Below are 18,646 nucleotides of genomic sequence, written 5' to 3' on the forward strand. Positions count from 1 at the left end.
ATCATGGCCGTTGGCAGGGAGAGAATGGGCCCGCATCATGGCCCGTGGCAAGGAGATGAATGGGCCCGCATCATGGCCGTTGGCAGGGAGATGAATGGGCCCGCATCATGGCCGTTGGCAGGGAGATGAATGGGCCCGCATCATGGCCGTTGGCAGGGAGATGAATGAGCCCGCATCATGGCCGTTGGCAGGGAGATGAATGGGCCCGCATCATGGCCGTTGGCAGGGAGATGAATGGGCCCGCATCAATGGCCGTTGGCAGGGAGATGAATGGGCCCCGCATCATGGCCGTTGGCAGGGAGAATGAATGGGCCCGCATCATGGCCGTTGGCAGGGAGATGAATGGGCCCGCATCATGGCCGTTGGCAGGGAGATGAATGGGCCCGCATCATGGCCGTTGGCAGGGAGATGAATGGGCCCGCATCATGGCCGTTGGCAGGGAGATGAATGGGCCCCGCATCATGGCCGTTGGCAGGGAGATGAGGGGGCGGGAGGAGAGGGGGGAGAGGAGGGTAATAAGATCAGCTGCAGGAGGAGAGTGTTGTATCGTGTAAGATGGAGGGAGAGTGAGAGCCGACTCTGATGCAGCGGAGTACATACACGGACTGGACAAACCATTAGGAACTCCTGCTCTTTCCATTTACTTATTTTATTTAACCTTTATTTAAGTGGGCAAGGTCAGTTAAAAACTAATTCCTATTTACAATGAAGGCCTACCAAAAGGCAAGCGGCCTCCTGCAGGGACGGGGGCCTGGATTAAACATACTAATCAATTAACTAAAAATATTAGAACAAAACACACATCACAACAAAAGAGACAACACTACACTACATAAAGATAGCCCTAAGATGACACCACAGCATGGCAGCAACACATGGCAACAGCACGGGTAGCAGCACAAAACAGGGTACAAACATTGCTGGGCACAGACAACAGCACAAAGGGCAAGAAGGTCGAGGCAACAATACATCACGCAAAGCGGCCACAACTGTCAGTAAGAGTGTCCACGACACAGACTGAATCCAGGTGAAGGCTATGATCCTTCATTGATGTCACCTGTTAAATCCACTTCAATCAGTGCAGATGAAGGGGAGGAGACGGGACAAAGTATGATTTTATAGCCTTCACACTTGAGACATGGATTGTGTGTTTGTGCCATTCAGAGGGTGAATGGGCAAGACAAATATTTAAATGCCTTTGAACGGGGTATGGTAGTTGGTGCCAGGTGCACTGGTTTGAGTGTGTCAAGAACTGCAACGCTGCTGGGTTTTCCCCACGCTCAACAGTTTCCTGTGTGTACCTAGAATGGTCAGCAGCCTAAGGACATCCAGACAACTTGACACAACTGTGGGAAGCGTTGGAGTCAACATGGGCCAGCAGTCCTGTGGAAGGCTTTCAACACCATGTAGAGCCAACTCAGATCGTCAGTAGCGTAAGCCAAAGATCCACTGCATTTAAAGCAACGCATTTGGATCTTATCGAAACCATCAGTGGGCTAGCTAGCTGAATGATTGATTGGCGTATACGGACTTCCTTGTCTGCTCAGCATCAGCGTTCCCCATCTCTCTGTACAGTGTGCTGTACATTCTCCTCAGTCCTCTCCGTCCCTTGCCAGTTCAGTAAAACCCTAAATACGGTCCCTTACCCCGGGGACGACTGACACCGGGGCTCCCTTGGCTTTCTGTCTTTCAGGCTTGCGTGCCCGAAAACCGCACCCCGCTCCTGTACCACTACTTTTGACCAGAGCCGTGTGGGCCCTGGTCAAAAGTAGTGCCCTAATGTGGGGATAGGGTGCCGTTTGGGACACAAGCCTTTGTCTCTGTGCTGTGCTGCCCTGGTGTGTGGCGTTTAGCCTAGCAAGTTTGCCCATTCCCTGTGTCGATGAATGGAGAAACAGCCCAGTGGGAGCCGTGGCGTTGCTAACCCGGCCAGCTACAGGCAGAGAGATGTGTCTCTCCACCGCTCTCCCATTTCAAATGGAGCTTTATGACGTTTCCCCTTCTTCTCTCCTCTTCTTCTCTCCTCTTCTTCTCTCCTCTTCCCCAGGCTTGCTCACCCCCCCCGCCCTGTCCGTTGCATCCGATTGGAGTCAGCGAGCGTGAGGTGTTTCTGTGCACGTTGCGCTGTAGAACGGGGATAGAATCTCTCCACCACCATCATACTGTTTCTCGATCTCTCGCTGACAACGGTGCTATGGGATGGTGGTATCTCTGTATTTCTGACGCTCTCTCTTTCAGAGTATTGGTGAAATGTGTTCTAGTGATTGATGCGGAGTATGTGTAGATGGGGAGGCAGGGAGATATGCTCTGTTTTTCAACCTGGCTGTTTGTGGTGGAAGTGTGTGTTGGGGTTTGTCGTGAGCCACCAGCCACCGTTTGCCCTCCTTGACTCCAGTGTGAGATCTGGGATGGGAAGATATTTCATGAGCGCGCGCACACACACACACACACACACACACACACACACACACACACGAACACACACACAAGCCCCACACCCCTACGTCCACCACCTCACAGAATGCAGCGCAGAAATAATGTTTTAAATGTAATCATTGTCAGAGCCAAACAATGTCATTTATCAAGGGAGCATTTGGACTGTATAATAAGTTTCACATTATTAATACCATTTTTCATCCTCTGTCAGGCCTGTCTGATTTATGGCGTGCGTGTGATCTAAGGTGATCATTGAATTAGAATTCCAGTAATGAGAGAGAGAGAGAGAGAGAGAGAGAGAGAGAGAGACACAAGAGAGAGAGAGAGAGAGAGAGAGACACAAGAGAGGAGAGAGAGAGAGAGAGAGAGAGAGACACAAGAGAGAGAGAGAGAGAGAGAGAGAGAGAGAGAGAGAGGGAGAGAGGGAGAGAGGGAGAGAGGGAGAGAGAGAGAGAGAGAGAGAGAGAGAGAGAGAGAGAGAGAGAGAGAGAGAGAGAGAGAGAGAGAGAGAGAGAGAGAGAGAGAGGAGAGAGAGGAGAGAGAGAGAGAGAGAGAGAAGAGAGAGAGACTTCTGCACACACACACAGCCAACCCGTTATGCTTTTGCTGTTTTGCCATGAAGCGAATTTGCTAAACAACTGTTGGCTCGACCGATACTGGCTTCCTAATTTGAAGGAGGGGGGGGGGAGAAAAGAGCGAGGCCCCTGTTAATTAGATAAGGGATAAAGCTCATTATTTAAAATGATATTGAGCCAAAAGTAAATATGAGTGGCCCGTTAGAGGGCTCATAATGAGCCGGGATGGGGATGGACCGTCGGTACAGCAGAACACAATCATTTACAGCTGGATGCTCTTTGATGTATAGACTTTACCTTTTTATTAAGTGAGTGTCGTCACGGTCCCCGGCTCACTCATTTCCCTCTGTGTGTAATCAAAATCCATAGCCAGATCCCCCCCACCCCCACCAACCTCCCGGCTCCTACAGCCTTCCCAGATACCATATCCAGGGAATCTCGCTTTATGCAAAACCAGGGTCTAGGTTATATGTTCAGTTGAAGAAACACACAAAAAAGAACAAATAGAAACACAAATTCCTTTCAGATAATTCGAGGGGCAATAAAGAAAGTAGTCAATCATTTCTTTAATATTGGATCGAGGGTGTAGCGCTAGCAAGTCAATCTTTGTGTGTTATTAGCTTCTCTCTCTCTCTCTCTCTCTCTCTCTCTCTCTCTCTCTCTCTCTCTCTCTCTCTCTCTCTCTCTCTCGTTCTATTGCATTAGCTTGTCTGTCTGGGGTGTGTGATCTCTGTCATACATCATCCTCTTTGATTTCTGCCAGAGAGTGAGTTTCTCTTCTGCTCTAATCAGGTTGTGGAGTCTACCTCTGGTTAAACACTCCAACACTTTAAACAGGAAGGGAGCAGCCCGGGGCATTCCTAAATGCCAGCCTCATCCCCGTGTAGTGCACTGCTTTTGACCAAGGGCCAATATGGATCTGGTGCCATTCTGGGACACACCCAGTGTTGCCGTGCTGTTACCGTTGTTGACTCCAACCCACGGGACGCTCTTTAACGCTACCCCTCTCCATAGTATCACCAGGGGGATTTACGGCGGAGTTTCACTGTATTCCTTAAATGATCATTACATTCATCATTCCGTTTCTCTTGCTTTCCTTCCTGTGTACCCGAGAGCCGGCACAATGGCGGCGGGAAAACATCAATATTGTACCAGCACGACTGCTGGCAGGTGAGCTTAATGAAATCCTAGGAGTGTAATTTTGATTTACGAGCCGCTAATGTGGCCTGATATTAGAGAGAAACCGCACGGATACGGCTGCCTGGTGCTGTATTGAAGGGCTATCAGACGCCCCAATAAAGAGCGTCGTGTCTTTAAGGCTTTTGGCTGCGTTATTGTCACAAATATTAATATCCATAGTATTTCTTCGCGGCGACGCAATTTAGTACCGGCAATATATATATATATACATGCGAAGATAATAGTTAATTTGGGTGGGGATCCTCAGATTGCAAAAAAGTTTGGACTTGGAAGCACCTGGAATCTTTTTTATTTGCTGCTGACGGGTACTGACGGAGGCCTTTGTGTCGTCACACAAATCAGGAGAAGGGGGGCTTTTCTGTTTTGTTGGTGGTTGGTTACCGGCCAAGGATACCAGTGGGTTGCATTTTCAGTTCTTGATTTGTGATTTTGTGATGAAACGTTTTGTTTTACGGTCCAGTTTTCATTAAACCCATTACAGCCTTAACTGTATTGGATATGGAAAGACCCCCCCCCCCCCCCACACACACATACACATACACATACACACACACACTCGTACGTACGCATTTATCTTTCAAACATCTCTTTTCAATCCTTTCTTTGTTCTTTACTGGATCTCGTGTGTGTGTGTGTGTGTGTGAGCTATGGCTCATAATAAAAACAGGCAATAACAAGGACACCTCACTGGGACCTAGCCCTCCTCCCCCCTAAGTTATGGGCTGAATAACCACGGAACCATATTAAGATAACATTTCCTGATTGTTTGCCGGGCAACGAGGCTCCTTCACCTCGCTTTCATCTCGTCCACCATGTTCATTAAATTGACAATTTGTATTTGCCCCATAGCGGGATAAACAGAAGCTCAACTGATGCCTCTTTTATGAATTATTTCATTCTCTTTTCTTCCCCCTTTTGGGATTGAAGGTAAATATAAATCGGCAGTAGCATCTCTGTGGTGCTGGGGTCTTGTTTGTATTGCAGCCATACTGTGTGTACGTATGCACTACCTCTCTCTCAATTCAATTCGCTTTATTGGCATGACGTAACAATGTACATATTGCCAAAGCTTATTTACAATATAAAAAATATTTAAAAAATGAGAATCAAAATTGTCAACGGGACAACAGTAACAACAATAACCATACATTCAACAATAACAATAAGCATACAGTAGAGGACATGTGCAGGTTGATTGGTCAGTCTGACACCGTCCCTTATGGCAGGCAGCAATGTAGTGCGCTGCCAACCCACAGCTCTCTGCGTCCTCCTGCTCGGAGAGGGCAGTCGTGTTTCTCTATTGACGACTCAGTTAATTGTTAACGTCGTAAACCACTTAAGAAGTGTGACGTTAAACATGTGGAATCCAAAGAAATCGTTCCTCTGAACTCTGCCTTTTCACAAATCGTTATGTTGCGGTGGTCGACATGCAGATCACACATCTAGCCACAGTGTTGGGAGGTAGATGACGGCTCATTTGAATGGTAAACAAGCTCCGTCCAGCCAGCTGATTTGATTACCTTCAAAGCCCATTGGCCCATAGACTACTAGAGTCTTGGAAAGCACGTACAGGGCACGAGAGTGATGGTGTCCAGTCTTGCTATCGTTCAACCTGGGAACGAGCTTGTCGTCAGTTGACTTTGTGTACGCTTATGGAAAATAACGGAACCAGGGCTGTGTACTCAGGAAAGTCACCCAAAGGAATCTAATATCTTCCATAATTTTTTTTTTTTAAACACTCCCTTTAATTTGGTTTCAATCGACTTCCGGCAGAAGAAATCTTCTGGCCTCACGCATACACAAACACACACACACACAAACACAAACACGAACAAACAAACAAACACGTTTTGACCCCAGTCGGCAGAGTTTAAAGTTATCCTCTGTCTTCGACAGCTCATGGTCAGCTCAGCTCATGACCTAATCTTCATTCTGCTAATTTAGTCTGGATTTAAGCTGCCCGGGCTGACGAAGTGCAGAGTCATTTAGTCTGTAAACAGAGAGAGAGAGAGAGAGAGAGAGAGAGAGAGAGAGAGAGAGAGAGAGAGAGAGACTGAAAGACAGAGAGAGAGAGAGAGAGACTGAAAGACAGAGAGAAAGAGACAGAGAGAAAAAGAGAGCGAAAGAAAGCAAAAAAGAGAGGCCTGCCAGTTGATGATCCACACTGAGCGCTGTCGTGTTTCTCCCTCTATGTTATATTTCACCGCCACACACACTCTTATTTTGCAGGTGAAAATCCTCTCCTGACAGTTGCATATAAGATGGACTCTCTCTCTCTTTCCCCCATCCCCCCCTTCACTAAATAAACAACAGTCTTCATTTTGAAGTTGTCTGTTTGTGTCAGTTTGGCTGGAAGGGAGAGTTGGCCTCTCTCTCCCTCTGAAGTGTGAGAATATGGCGGAGAGTTTTCGGGTCAACCTAACGTGAGGGAAAGGGAGGGACCCCTGGAGTGGTCTCCACAGTACTTCACAGTATCTTGACTTATTTAGGAAGGCTATGACTGGTCAGTTTTGTGCCACGTGTCCTGTTGTGTCTAATAAGTAAAATAGGGTTAGTGGAAGTAAGTTACTGACACACACACACACACACACAATCCTATCCCAGTGACCACCTTGCCACATGGGGGCGGTAGTGCAGAGAGGCTTCACATGGGCTTCCTTTGTCATCAGTGGAAGTGTATCCTGCAGATCCACACAATGTATGTGTGAGAAGTATGGTGATGAATGACAGTATAGGAATAAAGACAGGAGCTTACAGGGAAGAGGCCCACCTGGCTATTTGAATAAATCTGCATGGGATGCCAATCATTTAGCTGCTTCAGGATCAGAGGAAAGAGAGAAACAGAGGGTGTGTGTGTGTGTGTGTGTGTGTGTGTGTGTGTGTGTGTGTGTGTGTGTGTGTGTGTGTGTGTGTGTGTGTGTGTGTGTGTGTGTGTGCGTGTGCGTGGACAAGAATAGTGAAACCAAAAAATGTTGACCATCTATTGTTAAACCCCCTAAGAAATAGCAGGTTATGGTTAGAATGAGTGTTAAGGTTAGAATATAGCGTTAGGAGCGAGGGTTAGTTTTAGGGTTAGGAGCTAGGGTTAGTTTTAGGGTCATGGTTAGAAAGAGTGTTAAGGTTAGAATATGTAATCTGGTTTCAGAGCTGGTCATGGGTGCACCTCAGCCATGCTCAAGGTCCTAAACAACATCATAACCGCCATCAATAAAAGACAATACTGTGCAGCTGTATTCTTCGATCTGGCCAAGGCTTTTGACTCTGTCAATCATCGCATTCTCATCGGCAGACTCAACAGCCTTGGTTTCTCAAATGACTGCCTCGCCTGGTTCAACAACTACTTCTCTGATAGAGTTCAGTGTGTCAAATCGGAGGGCCTGTTATCCGGACCTCTGGCAGTCTCCACAGGGTTGAATTCTCGGGCCGACTCTCTTCTCTGTATACGTCAATGATGTCGCTCTCGCTGCCGTTGAGTCTCTGATCCACCTCTACGCAGACCAGGTTTACTTAGGGTTTACTGTAAACTCTCCTTCCAGACTCACATTAAGCATCTCCAATCCAAAATTAAATCTAGAATCGGCTTCCTATTTTGCAACAAAGCATCCTTCACTCATGCTGCCAAGCATACCTTCGTAAAAATGACCATCCTACCGATCCTCGACTTCGGCGATGTGATTTATAAAATAGCCTCCAACACTCTACTCAGCAAACTGGATGCAGTTTATCACAGTGCCATCCGTTTTGTCACCAAAGCCCCATATATTACCCATTACTGTGACCTGTACGCTCTTGTTGGCTGGCCATCGCTTCATACTCGTTGCCAAACCCACTGGCTACAGGTTATCTACAAGTCTCTACTAGGTAAAGCCCCGCCTTATCTCAGCTCACTGGTCACCATAGCAGCACCCACTCGTAGCACGCGCTCCAGCAGGTATATCTCACTGGTCACCCCCAAAGCCAATTCCTCCTTTGGCCGCCTTTCCTTCCAGTTCTCTGCTGCCAATGACTGGAACGAACTGCAAAAGTCACTGAAGCTGGAGACCCATATCTCCCTCACTATCTTTCAGCACCAGCTGTCAGAGCAGCTCACAGATCACTGCATCTGTACATAGCCCATATGTAAACAGCCAATCTATCTACCTCATCCCCAAACTGTATTTATTTATTAATCTTGCTCCTTTGCACCCCAGTATTTCTACTTGCACATTCATCTTCTGCACATCTATCATTCATTTAATCGCTATATTGTAATTACTTCGCCACCATGGCCTATTTATTGCCTTAACTCCCTTATCTTACCTCATTTGCACTCACTGTATATAGATAAAAACATTTTTTTATGTATTATTGACTGTATGTTTGTTTATTCCATGTGTAACTCTGTGTTGTTATATGTGTCGAACTGCTTTGCTTTATCTTGGCCAGGTTGCAGTTGAAAATGAGAACTTTCTCAACTAGCCAACATGGTTAAATAAAGGTGAAATAAATCAATAAATATAGGGTTAGGAACTTGGGTTAATTTTATGGTTATGGTTAGAATGAGTGTTAAGATTAGAATATAGGGTTAGGAGCGAGGGTTAGTTTTAGGGTTAGGAGCTAGGGTTCGTTTTAGGGTTATGGTTAGAATGAGTGTTAAGGTGTAACGCTCAATGAGTGAATGGGTGTGGAGTCAGGTGCAGAGAGCAAAGGATGCGGGAAAAAACACGCTTTAATGTCCAAAATCAAAAAGAACAAAATAGTTATACCCAACACAGGCGTAACTGTTACTACAATAAGTACCCTTAGGTAAAAAATACCAGGACAGCGAGAAAACCCAACAAAACACTAACACCTCTCACAAATACAGAAGAACAAGCCCGCACAAACAGAAGCGGGCTAAACGAACTTAAATAACACCACCCTAACAACCAAACAATGAACAGGTGAAAACAATTAGACAAAAACCAAACGAACACGGAACAAAGGATCGGTGGCAGCTAGTAGACCGGCGACGACGACCGCCGAGCGCCACCCGAACAAGAAGGGGAGCCACCTTCGGTAATATTCGTAAAAGTACCCCCCCCAGCTCCCGCAGCGCGCCGACGCTGACCTCGGGGACGACCCGGGGGCCGAGGCGCAGGGCGATCCGGATGGAGGCGATGGAACTCTCTCAACATAGATGGATCTAGAATATCCCCCACCGGGACCCAGCACCTCTCTTCCGGACCGTACCCCTCCCAGTCAACGAGGTACTGCAGGCCCCTCACACGGCGTCTTGAGTCCAGAATAGCTCGTATCGTGTATGCCGCGGACCCCTCGATGTCCAGAGGGAGCAGAGGGACCTTCGGAACCTCACCTTCCTGCATGGGACCAGCTACCACCGGCCTGAGGAGAGACGCATGAAACGAGGGGTTAATGCGATAATACGAAGGAAGTAATAATCGATAACAAACCTTGTTTATTCTCCTCAGGACTTTAAATGGCCCTACACACTGCGGGCCCAGCTTCCGGCAGGGCAAGCGGAGGGGCAGGTTTCGGGTCGAGAGCCAGACCCTGTCCCCCGGTGCAAACACGGGGGCCTCATTGCGGTGACGGTCAGCGCTCTTCTTCTGCTGTCCACTTGCCTGACGTATTGACTCCTGGACGTTCCTCCAGGTCTCCTTAGAGCGCTGCACCCACTCCTCCACCGCAGGAGGCTCGGTCTGGCTCTGATGCCATGGTGCCAGGACCGGCTGGTACCCCAACACGCACTGAAACGGTGACATGTTGGTAGAGGAGTGGCTTAGTGAATTCTGGCCCATTTCAGCCCAGGGGATGTATCTCGCCCACTCCCCTGGCCGGTCCTGGCAATACGACCGCAGAAACCTACCCACCTCCTGGTTCACTCTCTCCACTTGCCCATTACTCTCCGGGTGATACCCCGAGGTCAGGCTGACCGAGACCCCCAGACGTTCCATAAATTTCCTCTACACTCGGGAGGTAAACTGGGTACCCCGATCAGAAACAATATCCTCAGGCACCCTGTAGTGCCGGAAGACATGGGTGAAAAGAGCCTCCGCAGTCTGCAGGGCCGTAAGGTGACCGGGCAATGGGATAAGACGGCAGGACTTAGAGAACCGATCCACAACGACCAGGATCGTTGTGTTTCCCTGAGAGGGGGGAAGGTCAGTAAGAAAATCCACCGATAGATGGGTCCACGGCCGTTGTGGAACGGGGAGGGGTTGTAAACCTCCCTCGTGGCAGGTGCCTAGGAGACATAGAATCGCACATCCCTCACCAAGGTGGGCCACCAGTACTTCCCCCTAAGACCTCGCACTGTCCTTGAAATACCCGGGTGACCCGACAAGGGTAGACTATGAGCCCATCGAATCAATTGATCACGAACAGCGAGCGGCACGTACCTACGACCCTCCGGACACTGTGGAGGCGCAGGTTCCTCCCTTAGCGCCCGCTCGATGCCCGCGTCCACCTCCCATACTACTGGTGCCACCAGCTTAGCCGCCGGAATGATGGGAGTAGGATCGATGGACCGGTCCTCAGTGTCATAGAGGCGGGACAGCGCGTCGGCCTTAGTGTTGAGGGAACCTGGTCGATATGAGATCGTAAAACGAAATCTGGTGAAATACATGGCCCACCTTGCCTGACGGGGATTCAGTCTCCTAGCTGATCGCATATACTCCAGGTTACGGTGGTCAGTCCAGATGAGGAAAGGGTGCTTAGCCCCCTCAAGCCAGTGTCTCCACACCTTCAGGGCCTTAACCATAGCCAACAACTCCCTGTCCCCCACATCATAATTCCGCTCCGCTGGCCCGAGCTTCTTCGAAAAATGAGTGAATGGGTGTGGAGTCAGGTGCAGAGAGCAAGGGATGCGGGAAAAAAACACGCTTTAATGTCCAAAAAGAAAAAAATTGTTATACCCAACACAGGCGTAACTATTGCTACAATAAGTACCCTGGTAAAAATACCAGGACAGCGAGAAAACCCAACAAAACACTAACACCTCTCACAAATACAGAAGAACAAGCCCGCACAAACAGAAGCGGGCTAAACAAACTTAAATAACACCACCCTAACAACCAAACAATGAACGGGGGAAAACAATTAGACAAAACCAAACGAACATGGAACAAAAGATCGGTGGCAGCTAGTAGACCGGCGACGACGACCGCCGAGCGCCACCCGAACAGGAAGGGGAGCCACCTTCGGTAATATTCATGACATAAGGTTAGAATATAGGGTTAGGAGCTAGGGTTAGTTTTAGGGTTTCGGCTCCTGAGTGGCGCAGCCGTCTAAGGCACTACATCTCAGTGCAAGAGGCGTCACTATAGTACCTGGTTCAAATCCAGGCTGTATCACATCTCGCCGTGATTGGGAGTCCCATAGGGCGGCGCACAATTGGCCCAGCGTCGTCCGGATTTGGCCGGAGTAGGCCGTCATTGTTAATAAGAATTTGTTCTTAACTGACTTGCCTAGTTTAATAAAGGTTAAATAAAAAATAAAAAATGAAATAGGGTTAAGGTTAGGGGTTAGAGAAAATAGTATTTTGAATGGGACTAGTTGTACAATACTGTGTGCGTGTGTGCGTGTGTGTGTGTGTGTGTGTGTGTATACCAACACAATTGCGCTCCTTGTCATCACGTGTAATTGAGATCTAAGGTGTGCCTGTTAATTTCATACAAGTGGAAACCTGATGAGCAGCAACCACAACAAAAATAAAAACAACTCTAATTATATCTAACAAATAATAGAAAGGCCTCCTGTTTCTTACCCCTCTCTCATCCTCTTTTCTTTTTCATCTCTCTCTCTCTCTCTCTCTCTCTCTCTCTCTCTCTCTCTCTCTCTCTCTCTCTCATCCTCTTTTCTATTTCATCTCTCTCTCTCTCTCTCTCTCTCTCTCTCTCTCTCTCATCCTCTTTTCTTTTTCATCTCTCTCTCTCTCTCTCTCTCTCTCTCTCTCTCTCTCTCTCTCTCTCTCATCCTCTTTTCTATTTCATCTCTCTCTCTCTCTCTCTCTCTCTCTCTCTCTCTCTCATCCTCTTTTCTTTTTCATCTCTCTCTCTCTCTCTCATCCTCTTTTCCTTTTCATCTCTCTCTCTCTCTCTCTCTCTCTCTCATATCCTGTTTTCCCCTCTCTCCCTCTCTCTGTCTCTCTCCCTCTCTCTGTCTCTGGCCTGCTTTGCCTTGCTCCTGACTGTTTAGAGGTGGTAGGCTCTATGCATATGTATAGGGGCTAGACTGTGGATCGTGACGTGATGTGACACGCGGATGACAAGATCAAAGAGCTCCATCTGATCTGGTGAAAACAGACGCAATACCCCCTCTCATCCATACCAAACCCCCACTGATCAGTCTACTGCAGGCACCATGCCTCCTCAACACTCACACACACACACAGAGAGAAAGAGGCAGGCAGAAAAATAGGCCCATGTTAAGGCCTAGCGCTGAAATGGTGCCCCACGATAAACAACGGCCCCGTTTAGCTCATAAGACAGGAGTGTTGTGTATAATGTTCACAGTAAAAAACAGCATTTCTTCATTCATCTTATTTACCTCTCCCACGGCGGGGGGACTGGCTCTTGCAGAAATACTAGAGAGAGGGAAGGAGAAATAGACATATATCTATTGCCAGGATAAGATCTTTGGCAAGTCACGACATGGAGCGAATGAATGGGAAGATGTTGAATATGCCTGCGAGATTAGGCCAAGGTGATATAGACACTTTTTTTTTTGGGATGTGTGTTTGAGTGGTCGTGGTATTGGATGTTGAAGTTGCCGTCTCCTAAGACTGGGAGGATAGTGGGACGCGACAAGCGTATCTGTGAGCGAGATAGATTTGTTCTCCTTTGAATGTAGAATGATATACACTGACGTTCAAACGTTTGGGGTCACTTAGAAATGTCCGTTTTTGTAAGAAAAGCAAATGTTTTTGTCCATTTAAGATAACAGCAAATTGATCAGAACTACGGTGTAGACATTGTTAATGTTGTAAATGACTATTGTAGCTGGAAATGGCAGATTTTAATGGAATATCTACATAGGCGTACAGAGGACCATTATCAGCAACCATCACTCCTGTGTTCCAATGGCACGTTGTGTTAGCTAATCCAAGTTTATCATTTTTATGGCTAATTGATCATTAGAAAACCCTTTTGCAATTATCTTAGCACAGCTGTTGTTCTGATTAAAGAAGCAATAAAACTGTCCTTCTTTAGACTAGTTGAGTATCTGGAGCATCAGCATTTGTGTGTTCGATTACAGGCTCAAAATGGCCAGAAACAAAGACTTTCTTCTGAAACTCGTCAGTCTATTCTTGTACTGAGAAATGAAGGCTATTCCATGCGAGAAATTGACAAGAAACTGAAGATCTCGTACAATACTGTGTACTACCCTTTACAGAGCAGCGCAAACGGTAGTGTATCAGGCAAGTACGTGTGTGTCCCTGTCTCTCTCTCTCTTCTCTCTCTCTTACTCCCCACTCTCTTTCTGTCTCCACCTATGTCTCTCTCTCCCACTCACTCCTGACTCTCTCTCTCTCTCTCTCCCTCTCACTCCTGTCTTTCTCTCTCCCTCTCACTCCTGACTCTCTCTCTCTCTCTCTCTCCCTCTCACTCCTGACTCTCTCTCTCCCTCTCACTCCTGACTCTCTCTCTCCCTCTCACTCCCGACTCTCTCTCTCTCACTCTCCCCATTCCTTCCCCCCCCCCCCCCCCCTCTCTCTCTCCACAAGGAAAACGTATGAGTTTGAATTATTGATTTGGACACATGCTCCACGCTGCTAGAAGTCATTATTTGTTCAGGTGAGTGTCAACATGGCGTGCTATGAAACAGATACCAGAGGCATTAAACAACACAATCGGACCTTAAAAGACGCCCTCCTCGCTAAAATAACACGCTCTCACGAGTCTCGGCACAAGACAAATGCTCCCGAAAATCTGACTTCACTAGTTTATGGCACACACATTTTTCATTCTCCAGCTAGGCAAAATTCTAGTGGTGGCCTAAAATTGAATTTGACCGGGTGGTATTCTATTGTTTTAACTAATGCGTGTGGCTTGTAGCTTAATTAGACAGCTATGAATCTGGGACTGAGCACCCAACTCTGACCTGGAAGTATATAGGCCTATGTAATGCACCGTTGGCCTCTGTGGAGAAGAGCTCTTTCCCATCAACTGTGCCTCATGTCATCGCACAAAGACTGGCACGTCGGGCGGAGGAACAGAGGGAACGAGAGATACAAGGGAGAGATGGCTTGTGAGAAAGGGAAACTGGGTTTTAAGAGATGGGAGTGGAAGAAAGATGAGGAATAATGGAGAAGAGGAGTTAGAGGCATATAGCCAGGTAGGAGGTCAAGTCTGATCTAGCTTTTCATTTAGCCTACAGTATTCCTGTTGGCCCTGGCTAAGTGGTGGGAGACCCCTGTACAGGGCAACTCTACTAGCCCGGTGTGTGTGTGTGTGTGTGTGTGTGTGTGTGTGTGTGTGTGTGTGTGTGTGTGTGTGTGTGTGTGTGTGTGTGTGTGTGTGTGTGTGTGTGTGTGTGTGTGTGTGTGTGTGTGTGGACTGTAACAGAATTTCTCCAGTCCTCTGGGCCCTGGTGCAAAGCAGAGAATAAATGGTGGAGGTGGCAGGCCTGGATAGAAAAATCAATGCCTGCTTATACAGACATGACACGCCAGGAGCCCCAGCAATCTCTGTGTGTGTGTGTGCTCCTACTTCCTCCCTTCCCTACTTTACAGTCTTGGGTTTCTACCTTTTACCTCAGCTTTGGGATTAAATAACTCTCTCTTCTTTTCCCTCCCTCCTTCCCTCCCTCCCTCCCTCCCTCCCTCCCTCCCTCCCTCCCTCCCTCCCTCCCTCCCTCCCTCCCTCCCTCCCTCCCTCCCTCTCTCCCTCCCTCCCTCCCTCCCTCGTAGGAAGTTTGAATGTGATCTGTGCGACCGGTCGTTCAGTGAGAAGTGGGCTCTGAACAACCACATGAAGCTGCATACGGGGGACAAGCCCCATAAGTGTGCCTGGCCTGCCTGCCACTACGCCTTCCTCACCCTGTCTGCCATGAAAGACCACTACAGGACACACACAGGTGAGATGCAACACGCCCACACACACACACATTGTCTACTGTACTGTACACACACACACCAATACCAATACATGCAGTGAATGACTACATGTCCACACAGGTGAGACACACCTTCAGGATGCCTACCTACACTACAGAAATGAACAAAGTGCCTGTTTGGTGTGGCCAGACTGTTTGCTTTAGGTGTCAGTCCGTCAGTCAACCTACTCCTTGACTCCCTTTTAAAGTCAATGACTAAAGCGAGCAGAAGGCAGGACGGCAGGCACGGGGGACTGGTCTCGGTATGACAGGCTGAGTGAGCGCCAGCATGAGAACGGTCCATCCGTCACGCGGGCCCCTCTCGCAGTGGCACAGCGCCACCGACATAATTAGACCTTTTTTATTTTCATTTGTTTCCCCGAGAACCGTCACTCGGTCGTCAGCCGGGGCCCGACCGTTACTCTGCTCCAAGCGCCTAGGTGTCACTTGTTGCGACAGGGAGGGGTAGGGAGAGAGAGAGAGGGGTAGGGAGAGAGAGAAAGACAGAGAGATGGGAAGGGAGAGAGAGAGAGGGGTAGGGAGAGAGAAAGGGGGTAGGGAGAGAGAGAGAGAGAGGGGTAGGGAGAGAGAGAAAGACAGAGAGATGGGAAGGGAGAGAGAGAGAGGGGTAGGGAGAGAGAGAGAGAGGGGTAGGGAGAGAGAAAGAGGGGTAGGGAGAGAGAGAAAGACAGAGAGATGGGAAGGGAGAGAGAGAGGTAGGGAGAGAGAGAGAGAGAGAGGTAGGGAGAGAGAGAGGTAGGGAGTGAGAGGGAGAGGGGTAGGGAGAGAGAGAGAGAGAGAAAGAGAGACAGAGGGACGACTGAGGCCCTGATTAGTGACACCCAGAAAGCTAACTCAATTTACAGCTCCATGATGCAACACTTCTATTAATGGGCAGACGGGGACTGGGGGGGTGACAGAGGCAGACATTGGCGTATCATTGAAATCCCATTCCAGCACACTGGCGGGTTGACGTACTCTAAAATATGATCGGCGTGTGTGATCTGTTTGAGCGTTGTAAATGGGCTCCTTCACAAGGGTCAGCTGCAATACTAATAAAATAAGTAGGAAACTAAAAGTTGAGCCAATCATTCTCGGTGACATATAGCTGGAGATCTCTTTTACTTGTCTGGGGTGGGTAGCAGGCGGGATGAGGACAGATCGGACCACTGGTGGGGGGTGTTCAGGAAAATAGCGCTTGCCTGCGTTTGAGTGTGTGTCAGCAATCGATGCCCAAGATAATGTTGCGCAACAAGATAATGTAGCGCAACAATTTCAAGGTGTGTGAATAGTTGGTAGCTGCACTTTTATGTTGTGCCGAACAGTGTTTGAGATATGCGACAGCACTAATCATGAAATTGAATTCTGTCTTTTAAATAGGGTATGTTCTCAGTCCTGTTTGCATTTGAATATTTTCCGTTGTGTCGAGAGACAACGAGTCTCTATAAAACACACGTGTGCTGCCACCATTTCTCTGACTGGGACTGCGACGTGAGCAGCCGTCTTGAGGGACTTCCTGCTTTTCCTCTGTGTGTGAACACCTCCCACTCCTGGGCCTGCAATCATGTCCCCAACTGGATTCATTGTTCTGGGGCTGATTTGTGTGTTTTCTATGTTAATCACTCTCCTCACACCCCCCAATGTCTGAGCTGAGGAGGAAGAGGAGGAGGAGGGGGTTAGGAGGAGGGGAGGTAGCGTCAGCCGCCAGGGTAATTTGTAACGGCTGATGAATGAGCGTCTCAAATAAATAAATAAATCAGACATGTCCCAACCCGCCCCAGCCTTTTCCCCCAGCTCTTCCGCATAGGGACCCCGGCAGTGCCGTTTGCTGCGACAGGGCCACAATTGATTTCCTCATTGCCTCAGTTTGTCGCTTAATTTGGCGATATGCTGATAAATCTTCGCACTTTTGTCAATTAATTTCCCTGAGAAATGAGGCCCAAAAATGGCGAGCACATCAATACAGCGGGCGGATTCTGTGTCAAAAATTAAGCGGTAAAATTAATTGCCCTCCCAACCGCAACCCTGCTAAAACATAACTAATGAGGGAGGCAATTATAGCTGCATGCAGACTCCTCCAGGGTTATTTAAAACACAGCACCCAGACACACATATCAAATCAAATCAAATGTGATTTGTCAAACGCTTCGTAAACAACAGGTGTAGGCTAAAAATGAAATGCTAACTTACGGGCATTTGCCAACAATGTAGAGAAATAAGTAAGAACACTTCATAATAAAAGTCATAATAAATCCACCATGAGTAACGATAACTTGGCTGTATACACGGGGCATCAGTATCGGGTCGATGTGCAGGGGTCCGAGGTAATATGTACAGTACATGTATGTGTCTGTGTGTGTGTGTGTGACTGGGTGTAATCTGGGTTGCGTTTTGTGTACGACTGTGTGTTTGTCTGATCTGTGTATCTCCGTGAGCGAGTTGTGTTTGTGTGTGTGTGTGTACGGGCCCTGTGCTCAGTGTCTTTAGCCTGCTGGATCCCCTGGTGTTGACAGGGCCCCGTCACTGCCCGGTCCCCCCACCCACGCCATCCTCCCCTCGGCCCTCAGAGGGCTCACCACCATCGAACGGCAGATGAAAAGCACACGTAATTTATCGCCAGCGTTTCCACTAAAATAATAATTGTGGCGACTGGGCGCGGGAATCGATGGCTATGGATTTTGTCGTGGTGGGGTCTTGTAGCATGGGGGCATAATGAGTGATGGAAGGGCGACGGGTGGAATCGGAGGGCGATGGGGAGAAGGGAAAGAGGGGGCTATTTTTCTGATCGGAACTGAGGAGGAGGCAGACCTAACGCACCCCTAACAGACTGCAAACGTTCCCCCTAACATTCCCCTAATGTTGCCCAGAAGGTTTCAATGCCGACAAGGAGAAAGAGAGGAAGAAGGGCAATTTAAAAGCCCAAAGATTTCTATCATTCCAGAATGAACAAATAGGAATCCTCTATAGCTAAGGGGAAAAGCACCTATTTAAGACTGGTGGTTTTCTCTTCTTAAGTGGCACTGCGTTAGAACACTCCTCACAGTCGAGTGAGTTTAAATGGGTGTAATGTGGGTAATACGAGGCTCCTCTCTCTCTGTGGATTCAATAAAAGCTGTTATCCGAAGTGAAAAACACTACTTTCCCTCTGCATGAAGTTGTCACCTCGATGCATTATCAATGCACAGTGGAGGTTCAAACTTTTGGATTGAGACGAGCAGTTAAGTGACAGTGATAGTGTGTGTGTGTTTGTGTGCTTGCGTGTGCATGGCTTCGCGCTAGCGTGCACGTGCTGCAAGTGTCCGTGTGTGTGTCTGTCGGCGTGTGTGCATGCCTGTGTGTGTGCTACTGTACCCACATGA

General features: G+C 48.2%; 1 protein-coding gene across 2 annotated transcripts in view; it reads left to right on the forward strand.

Moving 5' to 3' along the window:
- Positions 1–18,646, forward strand: part of LOC109903910 (zinc finger protein 407-like) — a 199,022-nt gene that overhangs the window by 115,193 nt on the left and 65,183 nt on the right. For both annotated transcript variants that reach the window (XM_031791980.1, XM_031791983.1), the window contains exon 5: positions 15,103–15,269. In XM_031791980.1, coding sequence (XP_031647840.1) covers positions 15,103–15,269 — 167 coding nt within the window. The remainder of the gene's footprint in view (positions 1–15,102; positions 15,270–18,646) is intronic.

This window comes from Oncorhynchus kisutch, linkage group LG2 (genome assembly GCF_002021735.2).
Source record: "Oncorhynchus kisutch isolate 150728-3 linkage group LG2, Okis_V2, whole genome shotgun sequence".
NCBI classification, from domain to species: domain Eukaryota; kingdom Metazoa; phylum Chordata; class Actinopteri; order Salmoniformes; family Salmonidae; genus Oncorhynchus; species Oncorhynchus kisutch.